This window comes from Peromyscus californicus, unplaced genomic scaffold, assembly GCF_007827085.1.
Source record: "Peromyscus californicus insignis strain IS unplaced genomic scaffold, ASM782708v3 Scaffold_8__1_contigs__length_139910024, whole genome shotgun sequence".
Taxonomy (NCBI): domain Eukaryota; kingdom Metazoa; phylum Chordata; class Mammalia; order Rodentia; family Cricetidae; genus Peromyscus; species Peromyscus californicus.
Window position 1 is genome coordinate 96,597,206 of NW_026294606.1, and position 27,272 is coordinate 96,624,477.

General features: G+C 43.4%; 1 protein-coding gene across 1 annotated transcript in view; it reads right to left on the reverse strand.

The window, feature by feature from the left end:
- Vat1l (vesicle amine transport 1 like) overlaps positions 1-27,272 on the reverse strand; it is a 164,141-nt gene that overhangs the window by 68,426 nt on the left and 68,443 nt on the right. Inside the window, exons 5-7 of the mRNA XM_052728074.1 lie at positions 17,946-18,049; positions 15,766-15,821; positions 10,751-10,945 (exon numbers count right to left, since the gene is read on the reverse strand). Coding sequence (XP_052584034.1) covers positions 10,751-10,945; positions 15,766-15,821; positions 17,946-18,049 — 355 coding nt within the window. The remainder of the gene's footprint in view (positions 1-10,750; positions 10,946-15,765; positions 15,822-17,945; positions 18,050-27,272) is intronic.

Below are 27,272 nucleotides of genomic sequence, written 5' to 3' on the forward strand. Positions count from 1 at the left end.
TAGATGAGTGAGCTGAGCCAGAGCTATGCAATTTATTTGGCCTGTTGGACAACTAGGAGAAAGGGGCAGGCAAATGCACAAGTAGGTTTAGAGCCACAATCCGTGGAAGTGTTTAGGTGGCAGAAAACATGTGGCCGAGGGGTGTGCATGGAAACAGGGAAGGCTTCCAGGGTGGGTCTCACAGTTCAGGGGGATACAGTCCATCACAGTAGAGAAAGCATGGTGGTAGGAATGTGAGGCAGCTGGTCATATGGCATCCATAGTTAGGAAGCAGAGAACCACGAATGTTGTTGCTCAGTTCATTTTCTCAGTTTTTTTCCCATCTAGGACCCCAGGATGATGCCACCCACATTTAAAGCTAGGTCTCCTCACCTCAACTAACCCAATCTAGATACCTCACCACAGATGTCCCCAGAGGCTTGTCTCCTAAGGTGATCTAGATCCTGTTGACAATCAATATTAACCATCCTGTGTCTATCAATACACACACACACACACACACACACACACACACACACACACACACACATATATATATCATAGATTTAAATATAATTCAAATATCATACAGTTCATCCATTCATGGTATGCAACTCAATGATTTCTAGAATATTCATGGAGTTGTGCAACTACCACTACCATTTACTGTAGAACATTTTTATCCCTCTAATAAGAAATCCTGTGCCTGTGAGCAGTCCCACTCCATTTCTCATAATCTTTCACCCCAGGGAATCCCTAATCCACTTTCTAAGCAGCCCTCTTCCAGACTTGGGCTCCTGTTGGATGCTTTCCAGGCACTTACTCTGTCTGATGCCAAGTAGCAGGCTTATGCTGGCTGTCAGTCTGCCCTACCTACACATTTCCTTCCCAGCCCTGGCTGGTCAGACTTCTTCCCTCACCACACCACTGAAATGGCTTTCTGAAAGACTGGCAATGGGCACTGGTTGAACCCAATGACATCTCCTTTACACACCCCTGGTAGCAAGCAGTGACCAATGATAATGGCCTATCATAACTATCTGCCTAACCAACGACACTGCCTAAGGATACCTCATCTGAGTCTGACTGCCAAGTGAAGGAAGGGACATACTAGCATTTCCCTCCACAGTGGAGGAGTTAATGATCCTGCTCCCAAGTTCAGAGTCAGGCTCCCTGTGTCTCAAAGTCAGCTTTGATACATACAAGCTCTGTGATTTCCAGAAACTTTATCTTTGTATGCCTCCATCCCTCATCTGTTGTCACAGCTGTTGTCATGGTAACCACCACTCAGGGGTCTCATGAAGATTAAATGAATGTTAAGGCCTCCACAAAGTATGTGTTATATAGACTCCTTCTGTGCTGATTCCTAATATAATTATTTAGCTCATTCTTTTGTTCAGTGAATTTATTCATTGCCATTTTTTCCAACAGTGTCTATGCTTTAGATTTCTCTGAGGTTCAAATGCCCTGCAAATTCAATTAAAGGCAGGGTCTCTGGGCAGTGAAACCTCTCCAAAAGCTCATTTTGTGGTCTTACAGATGAGTCTAATAGCTCCCTGGGTCTTTGGGTTACTGGAGAGTTTAACCAAGTTAATACATGAAGCATATCGAACAGTCTGGCACATCTAGAATCTCCCAGATATATTAATGGGCACAGTTATCCAGTCCTCTTCTCTCCCACATGGATGTGGTTCTCAGCTCTCTGGGGACATCTCCACATGCTTTTCCTGAGTCCCTTAAACAAGACTCATGTCTGTCTGAGTTTTTAAACTTTCTTACAGAAGCTTCTAGATTTCATCTGGGCATTTGTTTCTATAAACCGACTGCATCATCTCTTAACTTCCTGGCCTATAGTTGAAGCCTACGTTAGGACTGTCAATCACCTCCTCCGTCTGCCAGCTCTGGCCTTGAGTCATGCCACTCTCCTATGATTGCTTCCCCATATTAATCTCCCTTTTATCTAGCTGCTCTTTTGTCTCAAGGCATAGAAAAGCACCCATGAAGCTCAGCATCTAGCCTTTCTTTCCTTCCATTCATGCCTTTAGACAGCCTGTATCTGTTTGGAGCTAGTATTGGCTTCGAATGAAAGACACAAATATATTCAAGCCGTGACTATCTACACGGAGCTAAAGTGCAGGTTATGCATAATGAGATATTCAGGACACACACATCAAATAAGTGACTCTGTTTGGGCAGTGACCTTCATGACACCACAGCAAAGAAAGCGACACATGGAAGGGCATAATTAACATAATTGACGGAGAGGCAACCAGGCCAGAAGGCTGCAGAGACAAATTGTTCCCTGCTTTCAAGCAGAAGGGTGACATCATCACATAGACCAGTTCTAGTGAACTATTCTACAATGATGGGAGTGTTCTAAACACACCCTGTTCAGTATGGTAGCCACTAGCCACATGTGGCTTCAGAGTACTTGAAACTGCATTTTTAATGTGACATAACTGAAACTTAAAGAGCCACCTGTGACTAGTGGTATCATATGGGAGACTATAGCCAGACTCTTGATGAAATCATGTTGCAAAATACTATACATGGTGCCTTCAACAGAGAACTTATAAATATATTGAGGGCTGGGAAAATAGTTAGGACTCTAAGATGCTCACTGTTGGTAGTGCAAGGACCTGAGCTAGATCCCCAGAACCCAAGAGCCCATCCAAAGAAGCTGAATGAGGTGCTTTGCATGTAGAATTCCAGTGCTTGGAAGGCCGAGACAGGAGGATCACTGGAGTGTGCTAGCCAGCCAGACTAGCTTACTTGATGATTCCAGGCTACTGAGAAACTCTATATTAAAATAAAATGTAGGCAGTGCCTGAGAAATAACACTCAAAGTTGTTCTTCAGCTTCCAAAAACACACATGTACATAGAAGCATGAACATGGTTATCCACCCACATGTGCGCACATCTACCAACATGGGTATCCACATTCATGTGCACACATACACAGTTATTAAGATCTCACAGAGCCCTTGGTGAGCTGTTAACTGGCAAATGGGTAAAGTTTGCAGTGATAGATAGTCTAGACACACAGCCTTTTGATGATACTGGTGTTTTGGGTATTTTTTTGCAAAAGGGTCTCATATAGCCCAGGTTGACCTCATACTTACTACACAGCCAAGGCTGGCTTTCAACCCCTGATACCTTCATTTCCCAAGAGCTAGGGTTATACATGTGTATTATCTGTATTGTTTTTTAAAATGTTTTCTTCTTAAAAAAATTTATGTTGTTTTTAATTATGTATATCTATGTATGTAGGTACAAGCATGTGAGTGTAGGTACCATTGGAGGGCAGGAGAGGGTGTCAGATTCCCTGGAACTTTACTTACAGGTTGTTGTACCAGATGTAGATGTCAGGATCTGAAATGGGGTCTTCTGCAAGAACAGTATGCAGCCCTAACTAATGAGCCATCTCTCCAGTCCCACTGTTTTTGTTTGTTTGTTTGTTTATTTATTTATTTATTTATTTATTTATTTATTTATTTATTTATTTATTTATTTTAAGGCAGGGTCTTGGCCTGTAAACTAGGCTATCCTGGAGCTTACTTTGGAACCCAGGCTGGACTTGAATCCATGTTCCTCTGCCATCAGTGCCTTTGTGCTGGGATTACAGGTCAGTACCATCAAGCCTTACTTCAGGTTCATGACAACATAGATCAGCCTTGGCGGCACGGTTGAGCCTCACTAGACTGGGAATAAAGTGGTGTCATACTCTCTCATAGCAACCCCATTAATCAGAAGCCAACTCCAAGACTTGTGCCAGGCAGCAAAGGTGTCTGTGATTTGGATCCATTCCCTAAACCCTATGTCCTCTCCCATGCTTACTCTGGAGCTTTCTCTCTGACCCACCTGCCTTATAACTGCCTGTGATTTTGTTCACACCATCCCCACAGTGTGTGGTATTTTTGTGGTACCAACATCAACCCAATGAGAGAGAGAGAGAGAGAGAGAGAGAGAGGGGGGGGGGGTGTATGTTTGTGTTCACCTAGCTGTGTATACATGTCCCTGCAGGTATGTGTGTGCTCATGTGCTTATGTGTGTGTGGAGGCCAAAGGTCAATATTGGGTATTTTCCTCGATTATTTGCATCTTATTTTATGAGACTGAGTTTTTCATTGAACCTGGGTCTCATTGATTTGCTCAGACTAGGCTAATAATCTACAGGAGTCTGCTTGTCTCTGCCTCTACAGGGCTGCATTACAGGCTCTTGCCACCATACCCTGCTTTTATGTGAGTACTGTGTATATAAACCAGGGTCCTCATGCTCGTACAGCAGGAACTTTACTGATGGGGACATCTCTTCCCTCTTCCCTTTTATCGTTCCTAAAAACATCTCTGCACATTTAGTTCATTCTTAACTTTGTTCTCTCTGATTTCACACCCAATTGCAGTTGACACTGATACCCTGTGATTGATTATTGCTATTCTCTAATTATTTCATAGGTTTAAGTTTTGTTAACAACTCAAGGACAGGAAACAGGTTGCCTATGGTTGGTGTAGACTTGACAGGTGAAAGTACTATGAGGGCATAGTAGGCGCTTGTTTACTTACTTTTCTGGTCCATGTGACCTAATGACTGACAAATGTAACTTAAGGAAAGACGAGTTTATTTTGGCTCCATATTTAAGGGTACAGTCCACCATGGCAAGGAGGCATGGCTGCAGGAGCATGGCAGCTGGAGCATGGGGTGGCCGGTCACATGGCACCCATAATCAAGAGGCAGAGACAGATGAATGCTGATGCTCAGCTCTCATTCTCCTTTTCATTCAGCTCAGGATACCAGCCCATAGGATAGTGCTGCCCACATTGGGTGGGTGTTCTCTCCTGAGTTATGCCTTACTGGAATTGCTCTCAGAGACACACTAGAGGCTTGTTTCCATGGTGACTCCAAAGCAAGTCAAGTTCACTATGAAGATAAGCATCACTAGTGCCCAGGGAAACAACAGCTGCTTGGGTGACAAACACAAATGTTTTGTCCCCTTTCCAGCTTAACCTGCAAGCTTAATTTTTTCCTACGATATAAAATACAGGTGTATATTTAGCATCTGAAAGCAAATGGGAGACTATAGTATCCCCCACTCTGCTTTGTGTATTAAATTTACAATAGAGTCCCAGACAGATGGCTAGAAAAAAAAATCCTTAATCGTGTCTGATATTATTAAATCTTCTTGTCTGAGGGCTCAGAGAGCCCAAGAAAATTTTCTTTTAATCCCTTTGGGTTTTATATTCTATAAATGGAGTTACATAGCTGGTCTGAGAAGCAATTTTGTGTAAGCCCTTACCAAATGGAAGGAGGGAAATCATTACAGTCCGCCCCCGAAGGTTCTCAAGCAATAAGCATGCTCCACTCCCTTTAAGCCCAGAAGAGCTGCGTGGGCTGGATAAATGGCTGCATTTGGCCCAACTGCAGCTCTAAACAGATGTCTGTAAATATTGTAGAAAAGAACCCTCAGAAAGTTGGTGGGTGTCGCTGATGAGTGGCTGTGGAGGCTTTGTTGGCAAACAGGCAGCAGCCGTCTGTCGCCCTTCTGTGGAGGACCAGCCTGCTACGCTGATTACAGTTCCTTTGTTTTTCTGGTGACTGGATCATCCACTATAGGTTCTGCTGCTGAGGCTTCTCCTGCCTCCTCCTCCTCTTCCTCCTCCTCCTCCTCCTCCTCCTCCTCCTCCTCCTCCTCCTCCTCCTCTTCCTCTTCTTCCTTCTCTTCTCCCCTCCCCTGCCTCCTGGGACAGGGTATCATGCACTCCAGGCTGGCTTCAAATTCACTATAGAGACCAAGATGACCTTGAACTTCTAATTTTCCTGCCTCTGCTTCCTGAGTGCTGGACTTAGCAATTCCTGGTAAATGTGGTGCTTTTTGTAGCAGTTGCTAAGCAATGGAGCTACAACCCCAGCCCCACAGCTTCTTTTAAAACAGTGATCCTCCACTAGGAACAGTTTTCCATCACCCTTGTCCTACCCAGTGGCCCAGGAGACATGTGACAATAACTAGAGACAGATTTCTTTTATTGCTGCTGCTGGCATCTAATGAGTAGATTCAATATTGCATAGGCAAGCCCCCTACCCCTGATGAAGAATTATCCAGATCAAAACATGAATCAGGCCCTAGGTGAGAAACCATGACTTCTTTCTTTCTGCTTAGAAACCCTGTGTTAAAAATAATAATATCGTTTTATTTGTACTTGAAATTGCATTTTTTAACATTTTATTAAATAAATTAACGTTTTCTCTTTTCTCTCTCTCTCTCCCCATATGTATGTACGTGTGTGTGTATGTGTAGATGCGTAGATTAGAGGACAACTTGTGGGAGTCTGTTCCTGTCCCCTTGTGAGTTCCAGGGATCATCAACATTGGTGGCAAGTACCATTACCCACAGAGACAACTTGCTGGTTCCAGGAAAATATCTCTGAAAAAATATAGCTTATTTATTTCTTTACTTACTCATCTATTTTCTCAGCAAATATTTATGATTAAGCATAGCAAGTATCCAACCAGTCATGTTTCTGTGTGGTGCTGGGCTCACTGACTCATCCATTACAATATGCTGTTTCCTGAGCATCCACTCTGCCAGGCACTGGAAGCCTATATGTTGGATTTTCCTACTTACCTTCTAGTAGATGCGAGGCAAGAGTCAATGCACAAGCTGATCAACCATTGGTTTATACAATGGAGACCACCAAACAGTGGAAAAGGAGTCAGTGACCAGGGCAGAGGTGGCTTCTTTGGAAGGCAGAGGCAGAGAAGGCCTTCCCACATAGGTCACAAAAGAAGTCATGAATAGTGGGGAGTATGTATATTTAATGCAGAGGGGACAACTACTTCTTCAGAGGTTCAGGGAGGGGAAGGTGTGAGTAGGCTTAAAGACCAGAAGATTGGAAGGTGCTGAAGTATGGGTGAGAGAGGGTGGGTGGATGCATAGAACATGAGAAAATGGTTGGGAGTACAGTGGGTCAGGACTCGACTAATCTCAAGAAGACAGGGATTTAGACTGAGTTCCAGATTTTCTCTCTCTCTGTCTCTGTCTCTGTCTCTCCCCTCCCTCCCCCTCTCTCCTTCTCTCTCTCTATATGTGTATTAACACTTGAGAGAGTGGGCAGAAGAGAGGATATCTTAGTCATTGTGCTATTACTGTGAAGATGACCAAGGCAACTCTTAGAAACATGGATTTAGACTGGGTTCCAGATTCTCTCTCTCTCTCTCTCTCTCTCTCTCTCTCTCTCTCTCTCTCTCTCTATATATATATATATATATATATATATATATATATATATATATATATATATATATATATATATATATATATATCTCTGTGTGTGTGTGTGTGTGTGTAAGAGAGTGGGCAGAAGAGAGGATGTCTTAGTTATTGTGCTATTACTGTAAAGATGACCAAGTTAACTCTTATGAAAGAAAGCATTTAATTGGGACTTGGTTTTATTTTCAGAAGTTTAGTCCATTATCATCATGGCAGGGAGCATAACGGCATGCAGGCAAGTGCTGGAGCAGGAGCTGAGAACCTCCTTAGGCAGAGAGACAGACAGTGAGAGCGAGAGCGAGAGCGAGAGCGAGAGCGAGAGCGAGAGCGAGAGCGAGAGCGAGAGCGAGAGAGAGAGAGAGAGAGAGAGAGAGAGAGAGAGAGAGAGAGAGAGACTCTAGGCCAGGTAAAATTTCATGGAGAGGAAAAAAGTCTGAAAAAGGTCCTCAGAGAGGCCATGTTGAGAAGAGTTTGGGAAGGGAAACACTTCTATGTGGGAACTAAGTGACCTACCCCCCACCCCCAATTTCCTCCTGATGTCAATTTAATCAGCAACGTTCCCCACAGGCTTGTATTTCAAGTGTTTGTTCCCAGGCTAGTGACACTATTTTAGGAGGCTGGGTCCATCTGGTAGTTACTCGTCACTGGAGGCGGGCCCTGGCTCTGGGACTGCTCTCTGCTCCCTTGTCATCTCTGATACGATTAGCCAATCCCACACTCCTCTACCACCATGATCTGAGATGCTCTGCCATGCCTTCCCCTCCACAAAAGAAGGAAAACTTCTGAAATTGTGAACCAAAGCGACACCTTCAGTCCAGGTTGTCAGGTAGTGTGGTCATTTGAGGAAAACAGCGAACACGGCCTCTCCCAAGAGCTTATTACAAGCAGCAAGCTTTCTGCATGTTTTTGCCCACTTTAGTAGTTTCTGTTCCTTCATACTCCTTGGATATAAACTCTGTAAAACCCAGGGACATTATCTACCTATTCTTCACTGTGTCTTCAGCATCTCCCCAGAACTAAGCACACAATAATTACTCAGTAGGTGTTTAGAGACTCTGCTACTACTGTGAGCAAGGAAGAGTGTCAAATACTAAGAAAACTAGCGGGGCCAACTGGACCGCCTCTTAGGTTTTAACCCTCATAAGCTACCAGATTTGCTGGGTCCCTTTGGGCACTGAGTTTAAACCTGTCTATTTTTTTTTTCAATTTAAGAAATTTTTTAAAATTCATTTTACATACCAACCACAGATTTCCCCTCTCATCCCTCCTCCCATTCCCCCTCAGACTTCCCCCCCCCAACCCCAACCTACCCCCCATCAGCAAAGCCTGGTACATTCAGTTGAGGCAGGACCAAGCCCCTCCCCGCAGCATCAAGGCTGAGCAAGGCATCCCATCATGGGTAATGGGCTCCAGGAAGCCAGCTCATCTAGCACCAGGGCTACATCCTAATCTCACTGCCAGGGGGCCCCTCAAACAGACCCAGCTACACAACTGTCTCCCGTATGCAGAGGGCCTAGTCTGGTCCCGTGCAGGTTCTACAGCTGTCAGTGTAAAGTTCGTGAGTTCCTATGAGCTTGTAAACCTAAGTCTTATATGTGCCACATGGATGAGAGTTTGTCCTGATTGTTCCTGCTTTTCTCTGGCATGCCACTATGAATAACATACAGATCTCCGATTCATTAAATTGAAAAGATTTTCAGTAAAATGATGACAAGAGGCAAACCATCTTGGCAATTACACAGGACAAAGAACACATTATTGTCTGATTTACTTTAGCAATAAATTGAATTACAATGAGCATCTGCAATAGAACAAGATGGGAAGGAAGGAAGCTGGAATGTTAACCACATTATCCTTCTCTGGAATGTGGATGTGCAGTTTGTCTTCTATTTATGCTGGGTTGATTTAGGAATGTCCTGTACTGAATATGGATTTCGGTTATCACAACAAACAAGGACTTTGGGTGGCTGTTCTTTTTTTTTTTTTTTTTAAACTGTCCATGATACTTCAATATTAGAATGGCATACATGCATATAGTTCAAGTTCACAATTAATCTGATGGCATGTTACCCCTCACCCAAATCTATCATACACACTTCTGACTTAGACAACTTAGTGTTTGTAACTTAGGTTGTAAAGGTTTCTGGGACCGCCCCCCAAAGTTTAAAAGCACTTATTCCAGGGCTGAGGAGATGGTTCAGTAGGCTATATGCTTGATCTGTAAGCATAAGGACCTGAGTTAGGACCTCCAGCATCCATGTAAAAGTTGGGCATGATGGTGTCCATCTATAACCCCAGAACTAGAGTTGAGAGAGGAGGAAGGCAGAGCTGGGGGGTGCTGGCTAGCAGTCTAGTCTAAATGCCAAGCTCCAGATTTAGTGGGTGCCTGTCTCAAAATATAAAGTGGAGAGTGATTGAGGAAAACAAGAGTTTTTGTTTAATTTTGATGTCTGGCCTTCACACACACATACATGGATGAGTGTACCACTCACGGGTGCACACACTCACACACACCCTTCATGCACAAACACACATCTATCCATCAAGTACATCTTCTATAAGGCACCTCACCCATGAAAACAATGCAAAACAAACCAAGAACACAGTCCATGCCAACTTAAGCATTTTCCCAGGCCTCATGACTGAGGGAGATCTGAAATATCACCCCAAATCCAGGCCACATGCTTCCTTTATTCTCACAAGGAGCTGTCATGCTTCACCCTTGTCTTGTCCTGAAGGATTTCTAGACTCTTTGAAAACTCCTTGAGCACCATATGAACCAATCCAGCTAGTTCCTACTTTAGCATCCTTGAAGGTTATTTTGTTCACATTTCAAGAATGTTTTCCAACACCAGAACTTTTGGCAATCTGCCATCATCAACAACACCAGCAGCAACAAAACTCCTAAGTTCAACACCAAGCTCAACACCATTACTGTGTCCACCATGACAGCTGACAATGTCTCAAAGGGGCACAAAGCATCCAGTGTCTGCATACAAATCAATTCCATCTGTGAGCTACCTCGATCTTGACATTTTAACAGTGATCACACCCTTATGTAATCAAGGTGAATTGGCTATATCCATTCAAATTTGTTGTTTTACCTGGGAATAAAGCATTCATGTATAAATGCTGGAGATGCATGGCTTGAAAGCCTCTTGGGACCTTGAAGTGGTCCTTATACCTAAAGCACCATGACCCAGATATGCCAAACCTGTGGGCCATCTGTGGCCAAGGATATCTATGAATGCGGTCCAACAGAAAATAATGAGGTTACTTAAAATGTTATGAGATTTTTTTTTTTGGTGATTTCCTTCTTGTTGCTCAACTGTGTATTTCTCGCATGCGAACTTGGCAGGTGACAATGTGGCATTTTGATGTCAGAAGGTTGGGTTCACCTACTTTAGGACTTTTGTTTAGAACAAACCTGGAGAAAAATGGTTTTGTAAAAGATTGTCATGGGTGCCCAAAGTCCTCGAAATAAACCAAGAAGGTTGCTTGCTTACCTCCTCCAGGGCCCATAAGGAATCCACCACAGGCTTGATCTTCTTCTGGTTGTACAGCCCTAGGAGCTTCTCCACTACTCCCCGGATGAGGCCTGAGCGGCCCTGTTTGAAGAGCAGGTTGAGGAGTGAGAACCCTGCGATGACTTTGTTTTCTTCATACAGCTTGATGGGGTTCACTTTCTCCACCTGCCACCACTGCAATTAGAGAAGATTCTAGGTTATGAAGTCCAAAGGGGGTTACATTGTGCAGCACTGCCTATGTCTTGGGGATATTATCTATTCCAAGGAAGCCAAAGTTGAAACTGGGTGTACTCTAGTGGACCAGCAAGCAGTCTTGGTGATATATCTTTTAAGCATCTATTTCTGAATCTATAGCCATTGGTGCAGAGGATATACTAGATAGCAATGCTGTGTGAGGGTTTTAGCTTGGAGAGAGAGAGAAGGCTGGGCATCCCTTTTTCCAAAATCCCCACTCTAAAGTGCTTCAAAAGCCAAATCTTTTTGAGTGCTAATATGGTACCATAAAGGGACACTAAAAATCCTGTCTATGCTGGGAATGTAGCTCAGTTGGGACAGTGCTTGCCTAGTACATACGAAATTCTGGGTTCAAATTCTAGAACCACACACAGTAAACAATTTGGAGATAGATGCTTGTAATCCCAGAACTTTGGAGGTAGAAGCAGAAGGATTAGAAATCCCAGGTCATCTTCAGCCAAAAAGTGAGTTTCAGAACAGCATAGGCTACAGCAGAACCTGTCTTAATACACACAGACACAGACACAGACACAGACAGACAGACAGACAGACAGACACACACACATATTATAAAACATATCTTATAGCTTACCTGTAAATATTCCAAAATCTGGAAAAAGAAGTCTCCCTTCCCCCACCAATGCAAATTCTGAAGCTCTTCTCACCCCATTGCCTTGGATAAGGTTTCTCAGTCTATTCGAGACCACAGGTTGCTACAGTAGTGAGTGTGTGATTAGGATCATTGACTCTGGAGTGGATCCTGATTGTGTACCTCACTCCCCATTATTCTTTGCACTTCATCCTTCTCAGCTGACTCAAATGAGAGGACACACTGGCGTCTTCCAGGAGGGTACAGAGTAAAACATCTGGCTCTATGAATGGTTGTGGGGTTGATGAAAGAGTCCTAACACAGGACGTTTACAGAGTGACAAAGTATTGGGGGCATGGTGGAGGTGACCACCATGGGTGCAAGATCACCTTTTTACTTTTTATTTTTTTAAGAGGGTGAGTTGGGGATGATAATGACAAGGCTACTGGAAAGGTAGGTGGAAAGGAAGGGCAAGTTAAGAAAGAACACAGCTTGGAGTGATAAATCCAAGAGGTTGGGACTGTGTAAATGGCTCTCCTGTGGGTTCAGCCTTTGAAATGTGACAAGGATTTTACGGTCAAATGCACTGCTCTTCTTGAGCTGTCCCATCCCCAGCTCTGCTAAATGTGATTCCTTGAAAAGTTCTGTGAGTGTGGCTGTGGGTGTCGCTCAGTTTGTAGACTGTGTGCCTAGCATGCATGAAACTCTGGTGTTGCTCTCCAGCACCACAGAAAACTAGACATGGCAGCACCTGCATGAAAGCTTCATGTTTGTTTGCAAACCGTCTTCTCTTACTCTTGGTCTCCTAAGTATCCCAAAACAGAAGTTCAAAATCTTGGGCCCCATGATTAAGCTTGATGCCTGCACATCTGCAGGACCTCAGTGAATGTTTGTGTAATGCCGACTGATGCTACAGGCACTGCACATCTCTGACCAAGAGCTCTAGGAATGGCTCAGTGGGTAAAGGGGCTTGCCACAAGGCTGGAAATCTGACTTTGATCTTAGGACCTACATGGTGAAGGCAGAGAACTGACTTCTGCAAGTTACACTCTGACTGCTTCATGCATGCTATGCCAGGTTTACACACACACACACACACACACTATTAAACAAGTGTACTTAAAATCTTCTCTGAAATTTCTAGAGTTGAGTGTCTCTTGTTAGCTGTGTAACTAGGCAATTCACCTAACCTCTCTGCGTTCAATCTCCTTATACAGCTTAGGGCGAGGGAGGTTGTCATAGGAAGTAAATGTGTTCATGTGAGATGCATGTTATTTCAGCAGTGTGTGTATACCACAGGCTCCACAAGTGTAGACAAATTTAATTGTCCTTTTAATCTGAAAGCCATGTTTTAGATTTACTGAGCAATAGCTTGGAATTTGGAGTCAGGCTGCTCTCTAAATGTCAACATCATCTGTAGGCATCATCCTTGTCATAGCCCCAGAGCGAACAGCAAGGCTGACAAAGCATAAAGAATTCCTTCTGCTGAAATCTTAAGATGGAACATAATTAAGATAGCAGAGTGAGAACTCTCTATATGATTCTAAATGTGCCTTTCTTGATTGCATAGAATTTTTTTCCTGGAGCAAAGCCATCATTGCACTTCTGAGGAAACCTTCTCTTCAATTTACTTTTAGCCAATCAGCCTGCATGAACCTGGGCCTCTGGGCTTTTATTCATGACCTTCAGCTCCGGAGCATAATGGTACTCATTTGAGGAAGAGGAAACCGAGTCTCCATCCTGACTGTGTTGTTATAAATACCTTCCCTAGCTTGGACACACTGTAATTATTTCATTAGTACTGTGTGTTGGGATTGGGCATTAAGGGTGAGAAAAGGGAAAACATTTCTTACAGTTGTATGTAATTTGGGACTAGCATGATTCCTCAGAGCAGTCTCTCAGCATCATGCAAACTGTATCCACGGCAACAAAACAGCCATGAGTTATACACAGCCTGTCTTCGGGAACAGACAGAAGATAGCATCCCTCAGTAGGTTCTATCCTTGTTCCTACAGGAACTAAATTTCAAATGATTCTTTGTATACACACACACACACACACACACACACACACACACACACACACACACAAATATTTGGGCTTTTTTGAGACAGGGTTTCTTGCATAGTTTCGGTGCCTGTCCTGGATCTCGCTCTGTAGACCAGGCTGGCCTCAAACTCACAAAGATCTGCCTGGCTCTGCCTCCTGAGTGCTGGGATTAAAGGTGTGTGACACCAGCACCTGGCTAGTTCAAATGATTCTTGACCTACATTTTTATTAAAGTCCCATATGCAAACAATGCAAAAAAAAGAGTCTTTGAAATTCTGATCTCATGTATAGAAGGAATACTGCCATTCCCCGATTCAGCAGATGTTCGAGGGTAAAATTTGGACAGTCAGTGTTGGCATAAAGAACATATAAATATTCCTGGCATGTTTAATATTGATTGTCAACTTGACAGCCTCCAAAATCATCTTGGAGACAAATCTCTGGGTATGTCTGTGGGGGGAATTTCTAGACTGGGTTAACTGAGATGGGAAAACCCTTCAAAAATGTGACCAATACAACTCCGTCGTGATATATGGAAAGAGAATTCTAATGCCTTTTCCCTGGCTCTCTCACCACCCTTTACACAATGCTTCTACCTCATCCTGCCTTCTTCCAGAATCCCATTTCTATTTTCCTTTGAGGTTGGGTAGGCATTCACAATCAGGTTATTAACACATTTCCTTATTGTTGGGTCTATCTCCTTAATAGAATGTAGGAGCCACAAGGGTCCTGCACACCTCTGTCACATCCACTGTGATACCTTGCTTAGAATGCTACCCACAGTAGATGTTCAGGAAATGCCTATGTAGTGATGCTTATTGTTATAGAGCATGGTCCTCTGAGCAAAACAGCTACCATTTTCATCAGAGTGCCTGTGCCTATACATGAGCAGGCTTGTTGACTATTGGTATTCCATCAGAGAAGGAGAGGGTAGAGAGGATCCTTGGATCATCACCTGAAATTCCAGATGCTCCTCCAAGCCATATGTAATCCAATTTTGCCCTAATTGCATGTGGCCTAGTGGTCTCAGAAGGTACTAGACAAACATAATCTTGGGAGGGCTAAAGGAAGGGTTTCCATCTATGTGACTATGAGGAAGCCATTATCTAGTTGGGTATGAACTTCCCAAGGCAGCTGCTTTAGGGTCACCTACACTCCTGCCAGTAACTCCTCATTCATGCTCATATGTAAGGGCAATAATCTCAGTGGTTCCTCAGTGTGAGCTCTGGTAGAATCATACATTGGTCTGTTGCCAGGACTTTATGTGGGGGTGTTTTTTACATCTCCCCAGGGAAGAAATTCTTGCAACACTTATCTGGTGCGTCAGCTGCACCAGAGACTTGGAGCACAGGGACAGAAGCTGAACACTTGTGAGAAATAGCAGTCCCTTGCTCTAGTGGGTGGGGTAACAAAAGCACAACCCCAAATCAGCTTAACTCTGACACATATAAATAGCTCTGTATGGAAATATCCATCTGAGCAGGTGCAGTGAGGGAGAGCACTCCTCAATGGCAGGCAACGTCATCACATACTCAGAAATTATTAAAGTTAGGGGTTTCGCATTCCCATCTCCAACACAGTAAGATGGGGACACAGAAATCTACTGTGACCCTAGAAACCTGGACAGAAAATGGTCAAAATAAGACTGTCTACTATAAGGAACAATTACAGTACCACAACTCTAAGTTCACTATAGACAGGTTGAACCAATCTCTGCTTAAATAAAAAGGAAGCTTTTCAAAATTTTACTGACACTACCACCTTTCAAGTCCTGGTCCTTCTGTATGCAGTTAGCAGGGAATGGATATGGAATTTATTAGAACTGCACGACGCAGATGACAGACGAGCAGTTGACCAGTTGACTAATGTCTTTTTTGTTGCTTTTTTGGTTTTGGTTTTTTGTTTTCCCAAGACAGGGTTTCTCTGTGTAGCCCTGGCTGTCCTGGAACTCACTCTGTAGACCAGGCTGGCCTCAATCTTAGAGATCTGTCTGCCTCCGCCTCCTGAGTGCTGGGATTAAAGGTGTGCACCATCCCCGCCTGGTGACCAATATTTTTAAGTGGAGCTCACAACATGGAAAAGAATGTTAACTACTAGCTAGTAGACAGGCAAGGATACTTACTGACTTTGCAAAACTGAAGAAACTCTTGGTCTCTCCAGTTACCATGTTGGATGAACCTGCAAATGAAAGATGCCCAAGTCAAGTAATTGTTCATGAAAATCAAGGTATCTTCTTATGGAAGAAGAGTGACAGGCATTTCATCTGTGCACAAGTGGCAAAAGCTTGCAAACAACATGCTTCAGTCTTCGAAGAAGTAGAGGTGTTGGGGTGGGGCACAAAGTGGAACATTTGGCTAGTCTTCAGCTCTTACAGGAAGATGGGTGTATCATGGTGGCTGTTTCATTCCTTTGGAAAGCCAGGCATGTAGCCGTAGGTGATTGATTAGTCCAATGCTTTAATAATATGAAACATTTTGGTCCTGTTTCTTAAAAATAAGAAGTGAACTTCTATAGGAAGGCACTACATAGACCCAAATTTGATTCTTAGCAAGTGAGGGGCTTAGGACTCTGACATGGGCTGGGTACTAAAAGGTAGGAGGGGAACTTAGATGGATACAAACAATGAGATACAGGAAAGATAGAGGAGAGAACAGTAATTTCAGAGGTTTGGGGAATGTGTGACTATCTGTCACCTCCAAAGGGGACCAGGCAGAGAGGTTAAAAAACAAAACAAAACCTAAAACTCTAGATAAAACAATATTGGAAACTGTGTGTTGACAGCTGGACCAAGTGACACTCAGATGCCAGATGAAGGTGAGGTGAGATGCTCAGAGAGAAATGATCCCTTTGCAGGGTTCCCAGTGTGGATGGGGTGGGAGGAAGAAGAAACCCTCGACAGTATAGAGACCATCCTGATGCAATGGCCCATCTCCACAGACTTTCCTGCTTCTCATCAGATATCTGGAAGTGTAATTTTTCTTAGACAACAGTCATTTACTTAAAAAATGCATATTTTTAAATTAACGATTTGGCCTGGCTAAACTATTTCCCAATCAGTTAGTTAACCATCCCTTTATCTTTGATGGGATGATGAGTCCCAAGGATCATAACTCCAGGCTTCCATTACATAGTAACCAAGTGATCAATGTAGTGACTTGGAAAATTACGAGATAATCAAGTTGACGTTCACCCAAATGACATCATGGAATTGAGGCAAAAATACAACTCCTGGCTAATGAGAAGGAAGGATGAATAAATTGCCCATCTGCCTTCTATTAGTCACATCCGATGTTCTTATAATGGTATTGACCCTTGTAGGTTTTCTCATCAATAATATTAATCAATTATTTACTTCTTGGGAAATAAGTGGTCAGGATAGAAATGACCAGAATGCATCAGAAAAGGAGTGTTGCTCACCTGCTTGGTGAGCTCAATTCCTTTGTAATAATGATCTGATGATGAGAAGATATTTATAACCCTCAAATATCTCTTTTATAAAGAGAATTGACTTCTTTTTTTCCTTCTGAAATACTCAGAATTAAGGCTCATTTTTTTTTCGAGACAGGATTTCTCTGTATAGCTTTAGAACCTGTCCTGGAACTCACTCTATAGAATAGGCTGGCCTCGAACTTACAGAGATCTGCCTGCCTATGCCTTTGGAGTGCAGGGATTAAAGGTGTGCACCACCACCACATAGCAAGGCTCAAATTCTATTGCAAGAACAGGGCACAGAGGTTTTAGGAACATCAAACATCAGATATTCCAATATTCTGCTTGGGAAGATGGCCTCTGGCTTTCTATACACCTTTTGGAATTTGTGGAGACCACTGTTTATATTAGTGTGTGTGTGTGTGTAGACAAGAAGGTCAGACACTAAAGTTTCATTTTGCTGAAGAAAATTTGCTTCTGATTTTCGTAACTTTTCTGCATACTCAAGAGCATAGTAGATGTGGCCAGGCATGGTGACTCACACTTGTAATCCTTTCACTGAAGAGACTGAGACAGTGGGATTATGAGTGCAAGATCAGCCAGGGTTGTATAGTGAGACTGTGTTTCAAACAAAACAAAACATTTAAAGAATGACAGTGTAGGAGATAGGGCAGTAGGCAAATAAGTTAGCTTTATAATTTATGACAATAGTATCAGCATAATAAATGCGCTGAAAAAAAAAAACAAAAAACTAGATACTCCCAAGCTTGCCCATTACACAGAATATTAACACCTTTCACCTTGCAGAATGTGGTCAGCATGGTAGAGTGCTTTCTGTTGTTGTTGGTTTTAGGCCACTGTGCATGCACTCACCATATAAAATGTAGGTCCCCAGAGGTTTGAGGAGACTGAGCCCCTTGCCAGTGTTGTCCCCACACAGGCAGTCCAAAACAATGTCCACACCTTCAGCAGAGATCCTGCACAGAAGGAGACAAAGCGAAATGATACATACACCCTGTCAGGAACCAAACTCTTGAGTCTTTCCTTTCCATGTCACATCATTTGGTGTCCAGAAAACAAAGAGTGATCACTCTAGGACCATCCATCTAACTACTGTCATCCTTGACCTACTGCAGATGCCGGCGATAAGTCCTCTGTAAGCTAAAAATATCTCAAGTCAAATTTTGCTGAATTCATCTAACCTAATACCTGGCATGGCCAAGCAGTGCAGCACACTGTAGCATGAAAATGGTTTACTCCATGTTTACATGGATGCCTGGGCACTGTCCCCACCCCTAGCATCACAGGAGAATATTATAAGACACATTGGTAGCCCAGGAAGAACTCAAAATCAGTGTCTGAAATATAATGTCTATGAATGCCTTTTAAAAAAAAATTCCTGGACCAAACCACTGTGAGTCAGAGTCACACTGTCTGTACAAGTATTTCACAAAGTTGGAGGCAGCAAAGTACCTCTCCCAAGAATAAGTCTGGGGTAGAATAACGAAGAGGAAAACTGGAGTCAGAAGGTCTGAGCTTTTCAATCTAGATGCTCACTCAAACTCTCCAAGCCTTAGCTCTCGCCTTTGTAATGTAGAGTGAATGTGTTTCTTTGTGGGAGGATGCAATGAAAAAACAAATGAGGTGTTTGGCTCAGGCTTCCCACAGTCCAGTCAGCCAGTCAGTCTCTCAGCCAACAATCATTCTTAAAGGAATATGGCCAACGTGTCTGTGCTGTCCAAGGTACTGAAGTGAGTCAGAAAACCAATACATTCCCTGAGTTTATGTGGCTGCTAGTCTGGCCTGGAGGTCACAGCTTTTCGTAATCCTTTATTTAGGTTACCTCCCCAACTCCCCCATCCAACCCCTAGGATTCTCCCTCATTGTTTTCATATCACTTATTTCTACTATTCCTTCTCCTTGAAGCCCCCACTCGAATGGCTGCTTTCTACTTTGCTGGATTCTCCATACAGTCCAAGTTAAACACACAATCTAAAGATTTGATGCTAGAGTCCACACATGGAAGGACATGGCATTCTTGCCTATGTTACCTCACTCAGTCTGTTTTATTTCCAGTTTCATCCGTTTACCTATTCATTTTAGAATTCCCTTTTCAAAAACAAGATAGAGATATACACAAAAAAGAAAGTCATGAACTAATCTTCCCAATGAAAATGTCCACAGATTTCACAGTAAAATGCTTGCAAACCAATCCACAAACATATCAAAGAGATCATGCATCATGACCAAGTTGGCTTTATCCCAGAAATGCAGGAATGGTTCAACACACAAATAAATAAGTGAAATAACCTTCCTTCACAGAAGGAAGATGGTTGGCTAACTCCTTGCCTGAGGTTCTAGCTGCTCCCTTCCTCCTGAGATGTTGTCTTTGGAGTGCTACAGTATTTAGGAGACTGAACAGTGACTGGGATGGGAACTCCAGAGATTCAGATTTTATGATTTGTCATGTATGCTGGGGTGGGCTTTTTTGGTGATATGGCTACCTGAATAAGTTACCATGTTTTGGAAGTAATGGCTTACCAAGGTGCCTGTAAGTAAGCACACCCCCCCCCCCCAAATTGCTGATTCACCAAGCCAGACATGGGTAGAATTTGTTCCTTTGGTATTTAAAGTTTTGATGAATGAGCATTCCTGTACATTGCTCCTTTTGAGGGTAGAGACATTCCTTCAGTGAATAGTTTATTAAAGACTACCACCATCTCACCCTATCATTAGGATGAACAAATGAATGCTATTGAATGGAACCTACTCAAACCAAATTGGTCTTAGGTCTAGTGAAAGTGTTTCAGGTTCAGAGCTAGAGATGTGACTCAGATGGTAGAACACTTGCCTAGCATGCACAAAGCCTTGGGTTTGATCCCTATCACCAGCTAAAACAGGTGTGGTGGCACACTCCCTTAGTTCCAGCAGAAGAGATGTGGAGGCAAGAGGATCAGAAGTTCAAGGCCATCCACAACTGTGTAGTAAGTTTGCAGATAGCTATGGTTTACATGAGACCATTAAAAAATCATCCAGATGCATTTTTAGAATGGGCTTGGCTACTGTCATACTCCTCAGCTGTCCTTTTCGTGACATCATCAGGACCATCCCTGGAAGAGCCAGTCAGCTCTGAAAGGTCCAAGGCCCAGCCTCATTTCCAATGTCCTCACTTCTAGGGGTGTCACACTGTCTATGTATACATAATTATGCAGCAGCAGAGATGGGTCAAGGGCCAAGGATATGGTTTCTCTGTGTGTTTGCTGTTGCCATCACAAATCTCCATGAATTTAAGATACCAGCAACCCCAGCTCAGGGACTCTGGGCCAACTCAGCAGCAAGACATTTTAGAATTGCTAACCTAAGACCACACAGTTCATTTTTCTTTTGTTTCCAGTCCTGGTCCCCTTATGGGGAATTCTGCTTCTTTGATTTCCACCCACATGGATAAGGGAAGCATTTCTCTGGATGGGATGAGGTTCCCTGAGAGCCATTATTGGTGTGGAAAGCCTTCAGCCTAGCCAGGAAGTGCATCCTTTCTCACTGTTTCCTTGGTTCTCTGCTGAGCTTTCTTTTTCTAGATTCCCTGTGACTTGAGAACTTGCCTGTGCCATAACTTCCAGTATGGTTGTTGCATAGTAGGTTTCTCACAGAAAGGCTGGTCCATAGTGGGCTTGTCCCAGAGACTGGGCACACTGCCTAGCATTCAGTAGACTTCCTATAGAGTGTTGGGCACAGTGCCTAGGGAATAGCAGCTTCTAGAGGTGCCAGGTGCACATTAGGTTTCTTAAAATTTCTGAGAATGATGACCAACACACAGTAGGCTTCTTACAAAGTTCCAGGCATGGTATCTGGTGCACATCAAGCAAGATTCTCACAGTAGGCTTCTCTAAGTGTGCTAAGCATAAGTGCTGATGCATAGTAGGCTTCTCAGGAAATGTTCACTTACTGGTAGTTCCCACATTTACTTAGTAATATCTTTTCTAGAAGTCACCTCTGGACCTACATTCCTATTCTCTCCCAGCAATTTGATTCTCAGTAATTTCCACCAGTGGTTGAGTAAGCACCTACTATGGGCCAGGCACTCTGCTAGGCACTGAGGCTACTGAAGACAACATGGACAATCTTTTTTCTGAGCTCACACTTCCTGGCTTTACCCTTACCCTGGGTCTACAGACTCAAGTTACATGAGCAAGCAGCAGCCCTCCAATGAGAGCTGGGTTCCTTCCTCTGGGTTTGGTGCTCCTTAGTCTGGCTTTTGCTCAGCTTTGCTCTCCAGCTTCTAGAGCCAGCTCTTAGTGGTCACTCAGCAAGTGGATGCAACCCTGGTCTACTCCCTGTAATCCCTGGGGCTTCACAGTCATGCTAGAAGATAACCCAACGGCTCTCAACAGCTCAAGTAGATGTTTTCTTTCCTCTTGTGTTCTTCTCCATAGTCACTGGTCACTAAGTCTATTTTTCTTTTCTATTTTTCTCCTATGTGCACAGGCATGGGTGAAGGACATAGGTTAATCTAGGGTATCACTCCTCAGACACTGTCTACTTTGATTTGGAGAAAGGGGGAGCTCCTCACTGGCCTGGAGCTTGCCAAACAGGCTAGGTTGATTGGCTAATGAGCTCTAGGAATCCTGTTTCCATCTCTGCAGCACTGGGATTGTAAGCATGTGACACCCTGTCCAGCTTCTTAGTGTGTGTTCTGAGGATCAAACTCAGACGTTCATGTTCATGCAGACAAGCCCTTTATGGACTGAGCTACCTCCTCAGTTTCTGTTCTTTTCCTTTGACTCTGCCTATTCCTGGCCTCTGAATCCCATTTCCCACTTATCTTGCGCATTGTGGCCAGACTGTTTCATAGACTCATCTCACATAATAGCTCTTACCTGCCTTGAATCTGCAAAGGATTCTAGATTTCCAACATAATCCAATTTTAACCCCATCTAAGGGCTTTCGAGAGTTTCATCTATATAGTTGAGAAAGTCTGTTTAAAATTTTTATGTTTTCAAATTGGAGAGACGGTTTGGTGGGTAAAGGTGCCAATCATCAAGCCTGACAACATGAGTTTGAGCTCAGAGAGTCACAGGGTGGAAGGAGAGAACTGACTTCCTCCACGGTTGTCTAAATAAGTAAATAAATGAATAAATGAATAAATAAATAAATAAATAAATGACTGTGTGACAATTTTTTCTAGTGCCTTTATTTATGAGTCACAGTGTGATATTTTCACACATGCACGCAAATCAGAATGAGCAAAGAAATCTGGGTAATTAGCATGTCCATCATCTCAGTCATTACTCATTCCAAGGTTGCTTAATTGGGAGCTGTTTGCTCACAGCCCCCCATGGGTGATGTCCAGGGATGTTTCACATTGTCATGACTTGGGGGATGTGGCAGGTAGCTGCTAAGTACATCTAATAAGTTCCATTGCACGGGATGGCCTCCAACCACAGAACGACTCCAAGTGTACACAGTGCTGAGATTGACAAGCCCTGATCTAGCCTGTTCCTGCCATTCAGCATCTCACACAGCCACAGCCTTCAAGTTGGATGGCTTGGTTCCCTCATTGACCCAGGGGTGAGCCACCCCTACTCCCTTAGGGAGAATGGGCATAGATGGTAGAAAGTTTAAACTCTGGAAGTAGGCCATGTGTGGCGAGTCCCACTGCGTGTAGGTATGTAAATACTATTTAAACCTTCTATACCTTGGCTTCTCCCTAAGGAAATAAGGACAGTGTCCACATCATCAAATTTGCAAAGGGACAAAACTGAGCTCCCATATGCGCTTTGGGCTTTTGGTAAGATATCACTTCCATGTGTTCCCAAATGACACTTCCATGTGTTCCCAAATGTCCTGGCTGTCTCTACTTGGTGCTGATGCAATTACTTACTACATTAACTGTGACTAGTAGTTTGGACATTTCAGGACACAGTGATATATATGTGCCTTGGTCACCACTGTGTTTGCATAACATATAAAAAGTAATAAAACATGAATGCATGAACATAAGGTCTTAAATGATATTGTGCACCATTTCCACCAAGTGTTTGATTTTAAAGGCACCCATAAGCAGCTTTATTGAGCTATAATTGATGGCAATAAGTAGGACAGATTTCAAATGTGCAGTCAATAGTTCAATGAGTTGTGGCAGTCCACATCAGTGAAAGCAAAGTCCACACCAGTGAAATTATTCAAGGTGATGGATGCATTCTTCTAGCTCAAATGTTTCCTCAGGTCATCTTGTAAACCATAAAGAGTTGGAGAAAACTGAGTCCACACATTTGGAGGGTAAATCTGGAACTAAGCTTCAGCTTTCTCATTTGTGAAGTGGGTTGTTTTTGCATTTGTACAAGGCGCTTGTGAAATGATCGTCTAAGAGAGCAGAGGCTGACTGAGCATGGCTGTTCTTACCTGCCTTGCCCTGTCCCAGTTCCCCTGCCGTTCGTTCCTGCATCTCCTCCTGCTGAAATGCTTTGCACCCTTCCAGGGGGCCATGGGGCTAACGGTGTTGCCCTTCTCTCTGAATTTTCCCTCTCTTTTTTATTTCTGAAGGCCTATGAGTCAGATGCACAGGACTCAAGGTTTCTAACTATTTGGTCCATTTCCCACCCATTGTCATCTCCTTTTTCACACAGATAAGAACATCAATGCAAATATAAAGTCTACATCAGAGTTGTTTTTCCCCCCAGGCTTGGGAGATGGCTCAGCTGTTAAAGTTCATGCCTCACAAGCATGGTGAGCTGAGTTAGGTTCCCCAGAACCCATACAAAAATGCTGGGTGTGGTGGAAAAGCTGGTAATTCCAGTCTTTGGGACACAGAAGGATGGATGCCTGGGGCTCACTGGCTAGCTAGTCTAACCATGGTGAGCTCTAGATCAATGATAGATCCAGCCTCAAAGATGGGTGTCAATATTCCTGAAGACTGTCCTCTGACCTCTACACACAAGTACACATACATATGTGATCACACCTGCACATACAAAAACATGTATAGGCACAAACATGCAAATATACAACACATGCATTATAAATTTTTTTCTCTAATTTCTTTCCTGGCTTATCATGAATTCTAAAGAGGCTCTCCAATTGGCTAGTATATATGAATTTTTAATTGCAGGAAATTTTTTATTGTATCTTTGTAGTTCATTGTACATAGATTACTGTAACCATGTCTATAAGGAAAACAGCAAAAAAGAAATGACTCTGTACAGTGCTTTACTACATGTGTGTGATTGAAACCCTTTCAGTTTACATCCCCATGCACAGAGAATTTGAATCAAGTTGTGATCACAGTGTTGATGGAACTTGGCATTCTGTTTTCTTCCCTTAAATTCTACCACAGGCATCTTTTCTGAGATACAACCTCCATAATAGTTGTTTCTAGGGGCTGCATAACACACGCATGTGGCATAGCAAAAATCCCTGCAGTGTTTGCCTTCTGTTGACAGCAGAGACTGGATCTGATTGCCACTGTTACAGACAGGCCTATTATAACTCACTGTCGAGATATGTTGAGCGCTGACGACCATGCAGAAGCAGAGCTCAGCTTAGCAGCTTTGTGCCTTTGGCTTTGAGCTTGCTCTGGACTATTTCCCAAGGGTAGGATTTCTGGGCAGAGGCTCTGTTCGCAGTCAGAGCTCCCAATCCATTTCCCATATCTATGGGTCTCTACTTAAAGTGAGCTGTTGGAAGCCACCTCTCGAAAGGCAGGTGGTAATGAGAAGGGCCCAAGACGCTCTTTCCTTCTACTTTTCTCGTAGTAGAAAACATTGATTCTGGCTCCGAGTGGGGCCAGAGTAGGGTGGGGCTGAGGAGATGGAGCGGCTGTGTGGGAAGTGGGGCAGGCAGGAGGCCCCTGGCTCTCAGCTTCCATTTGTTGAGAACAGCTGTGGTATCCTGATTTTCTGTTCTTACTGCTCTCCAGAACCAGCCACACTTGCTTCCTGTCAGAACCCAGGGTTTCCACAGCACCTCAGCAATGCTGTTCCCCCTAATCCAAAATGCTTGTCTCTCCACAACTTCTCATCTTTCACCTCTCAGCCAAAACTCTTCCTCAAATCACTGTCATGTCTGAGTTCCCTACTAGCAACCTGCATTTCTCCACCAGAGTGTATGCGGAAAGTCCAAACCAATGTATTCTTTGAATGGTTTCTTTTCTTTTTTTTCCTGTCTCCTCTCTGACAACTAGACTCCACACTCCCTGAGTACAGAGTCTTTCTGATTGGTTGTTGCTGGCTCTTCCTCTTTGGCACAGGTCCAATCTCATCTCAGACCCCCAACATGTATTTATTGAGCAGTAGGTAGACGAGTGCGGAAATATCAGGTAAGGAGGCTAAAGAAAAGATTATTAAAAGGGACAACAATAGTTCATACTTCAGACCACAGCTTGAGAAACTCAAGTTAAAAGTAGGTGAACTGGGCAAACAGAAGTCTTTAAAATCACCTAAACTGTCTGCATCTCTCAGAAATGGGGTGGACTTCTAATATTTAGCTTCAGATAAAAGCTCCCCTTTTACGTCCCACTGGAAAAATTGGGACATGCTTACCTTATATATAACTCAATCACTGTTTTAGACATGTTCTTTCAATGTAACCCTGGCTAGACTGGAACTCACTCTGTAGACCAGGCTAGCCTTGAACTCACAGATCTGGTTTCTGCCTTCCAAGTTCTGACACTGACAATGTGCACCTCCATGCCTAACTTTACCTTAGGTTTTGAGACTGGGTCTCTCATTAAACCTTGAAATATATTTGGCTAGACTGGCTGGCCAAAGCTCCAGGGATCCTCCAGTCTCTGCCTCCCTGGTGTTGGGATTACATGTATATGCTACTGTTCCTGGCTCTTTTACATAGGTTTGGGGAATTGAATTCAGGTTCATATACTTGCATAGCAAGCACTTTAATGAATGAGCCCCAGCCCAACAAATTTAAAAAATTCACCTGTCAGAAAAACTTCCTTCTAAAAAAAATGCCCCACTTAATAAAAACCCAATCTTGTCCAAATTCCTGCTTGAACAACCAGATTTGTCCCTTTTCATCTTAATTTGAGACTTGGAAAAAAATGTTCCATTAGTGTGGCACTGGCTGGGTGACTAGTTACATTTAGGCTTTATAATTTAATGCAGACTATAAAAAGAGGAAAATAACAGCTCCTGGCCACCACTGACTCCTCTAGCAGTTCTCGGTTGAAAATGCTGAGACTGAGTTCACCCTGGGCAGCAGCCAAGTGAAACACACACATCATCTACAGCTGTGCTACCACCTGGGCTCTCCATGGGATTCCCAGTGTGGACACACATAGCCATGATCAATAGCTTTGGATCACAGGTAAACTGTAATTAGCTTATATAGTCAGACATGCCTGAACTTACACCCTGTTGAAGTTTTATTGCTATTTTCCTGATCTTTGAGCCTTTGAACTCAGTTGCTCAGTATGTAGGCAGCTACTCCGATCTCTACAACATCCTCTTCCAGGCTCTCTTCTTCCTATAGGTATCTATGGCTCATGCTCTGCTCTTTAGAAAGTCACCTTCTCTATAGTGAAAGCATGGGTTCACAAGCTAGACAGCCTGGTATGAACTGAGGCTCTACTGTCTACCATTCCATGAAGGCTGGGTCTGCCTGCTTGTGTAACTAGGTGATGGTTTCAGTCTGCTTTCAGGGAAGTGTGGCCAGGGACCTGAACAGTAGCTTCAAATTTGGGCAGGATACATATATTCATCCCAGGACTGACCAATAAAAACCTCTCATGCACGGTGTATTACTATTTTCCCATTTTCTAGATAGAATCAAAGGAACAGAAGACTCAGGATGATCATCAATGAAAATATAATGAGCCTGGGTACCAGAATCTCCGTACAAGTGAACATCTTCCTTGAGCTTTTTATGTGGATGAATGAGAATTAGACTTGCATGTGTTAAGATAGTGTTGTGGCTGTTGTGGGAATTTGTTCCACCAATAGCTTTGGGGTACAAGCCTTGGGGCATGGCTTCTTGTCTGTGTACATGACCGCTTAAGGGGAGGGAGGTCACGCGCTCTCTTGGGGTGAGGAGACTGGGTCAGGCATCGGAAAGTGGCTTTCACTTGGTCCCCATCTGCCTCGAGGAGAACAGAAGCTGGATCAGCACCATGTCTCTCTTGCTTTGTATTAGTGAGTCCGTTTTTTGAATTGCACCTTTTAATAAATTGATTATATATATATATATATA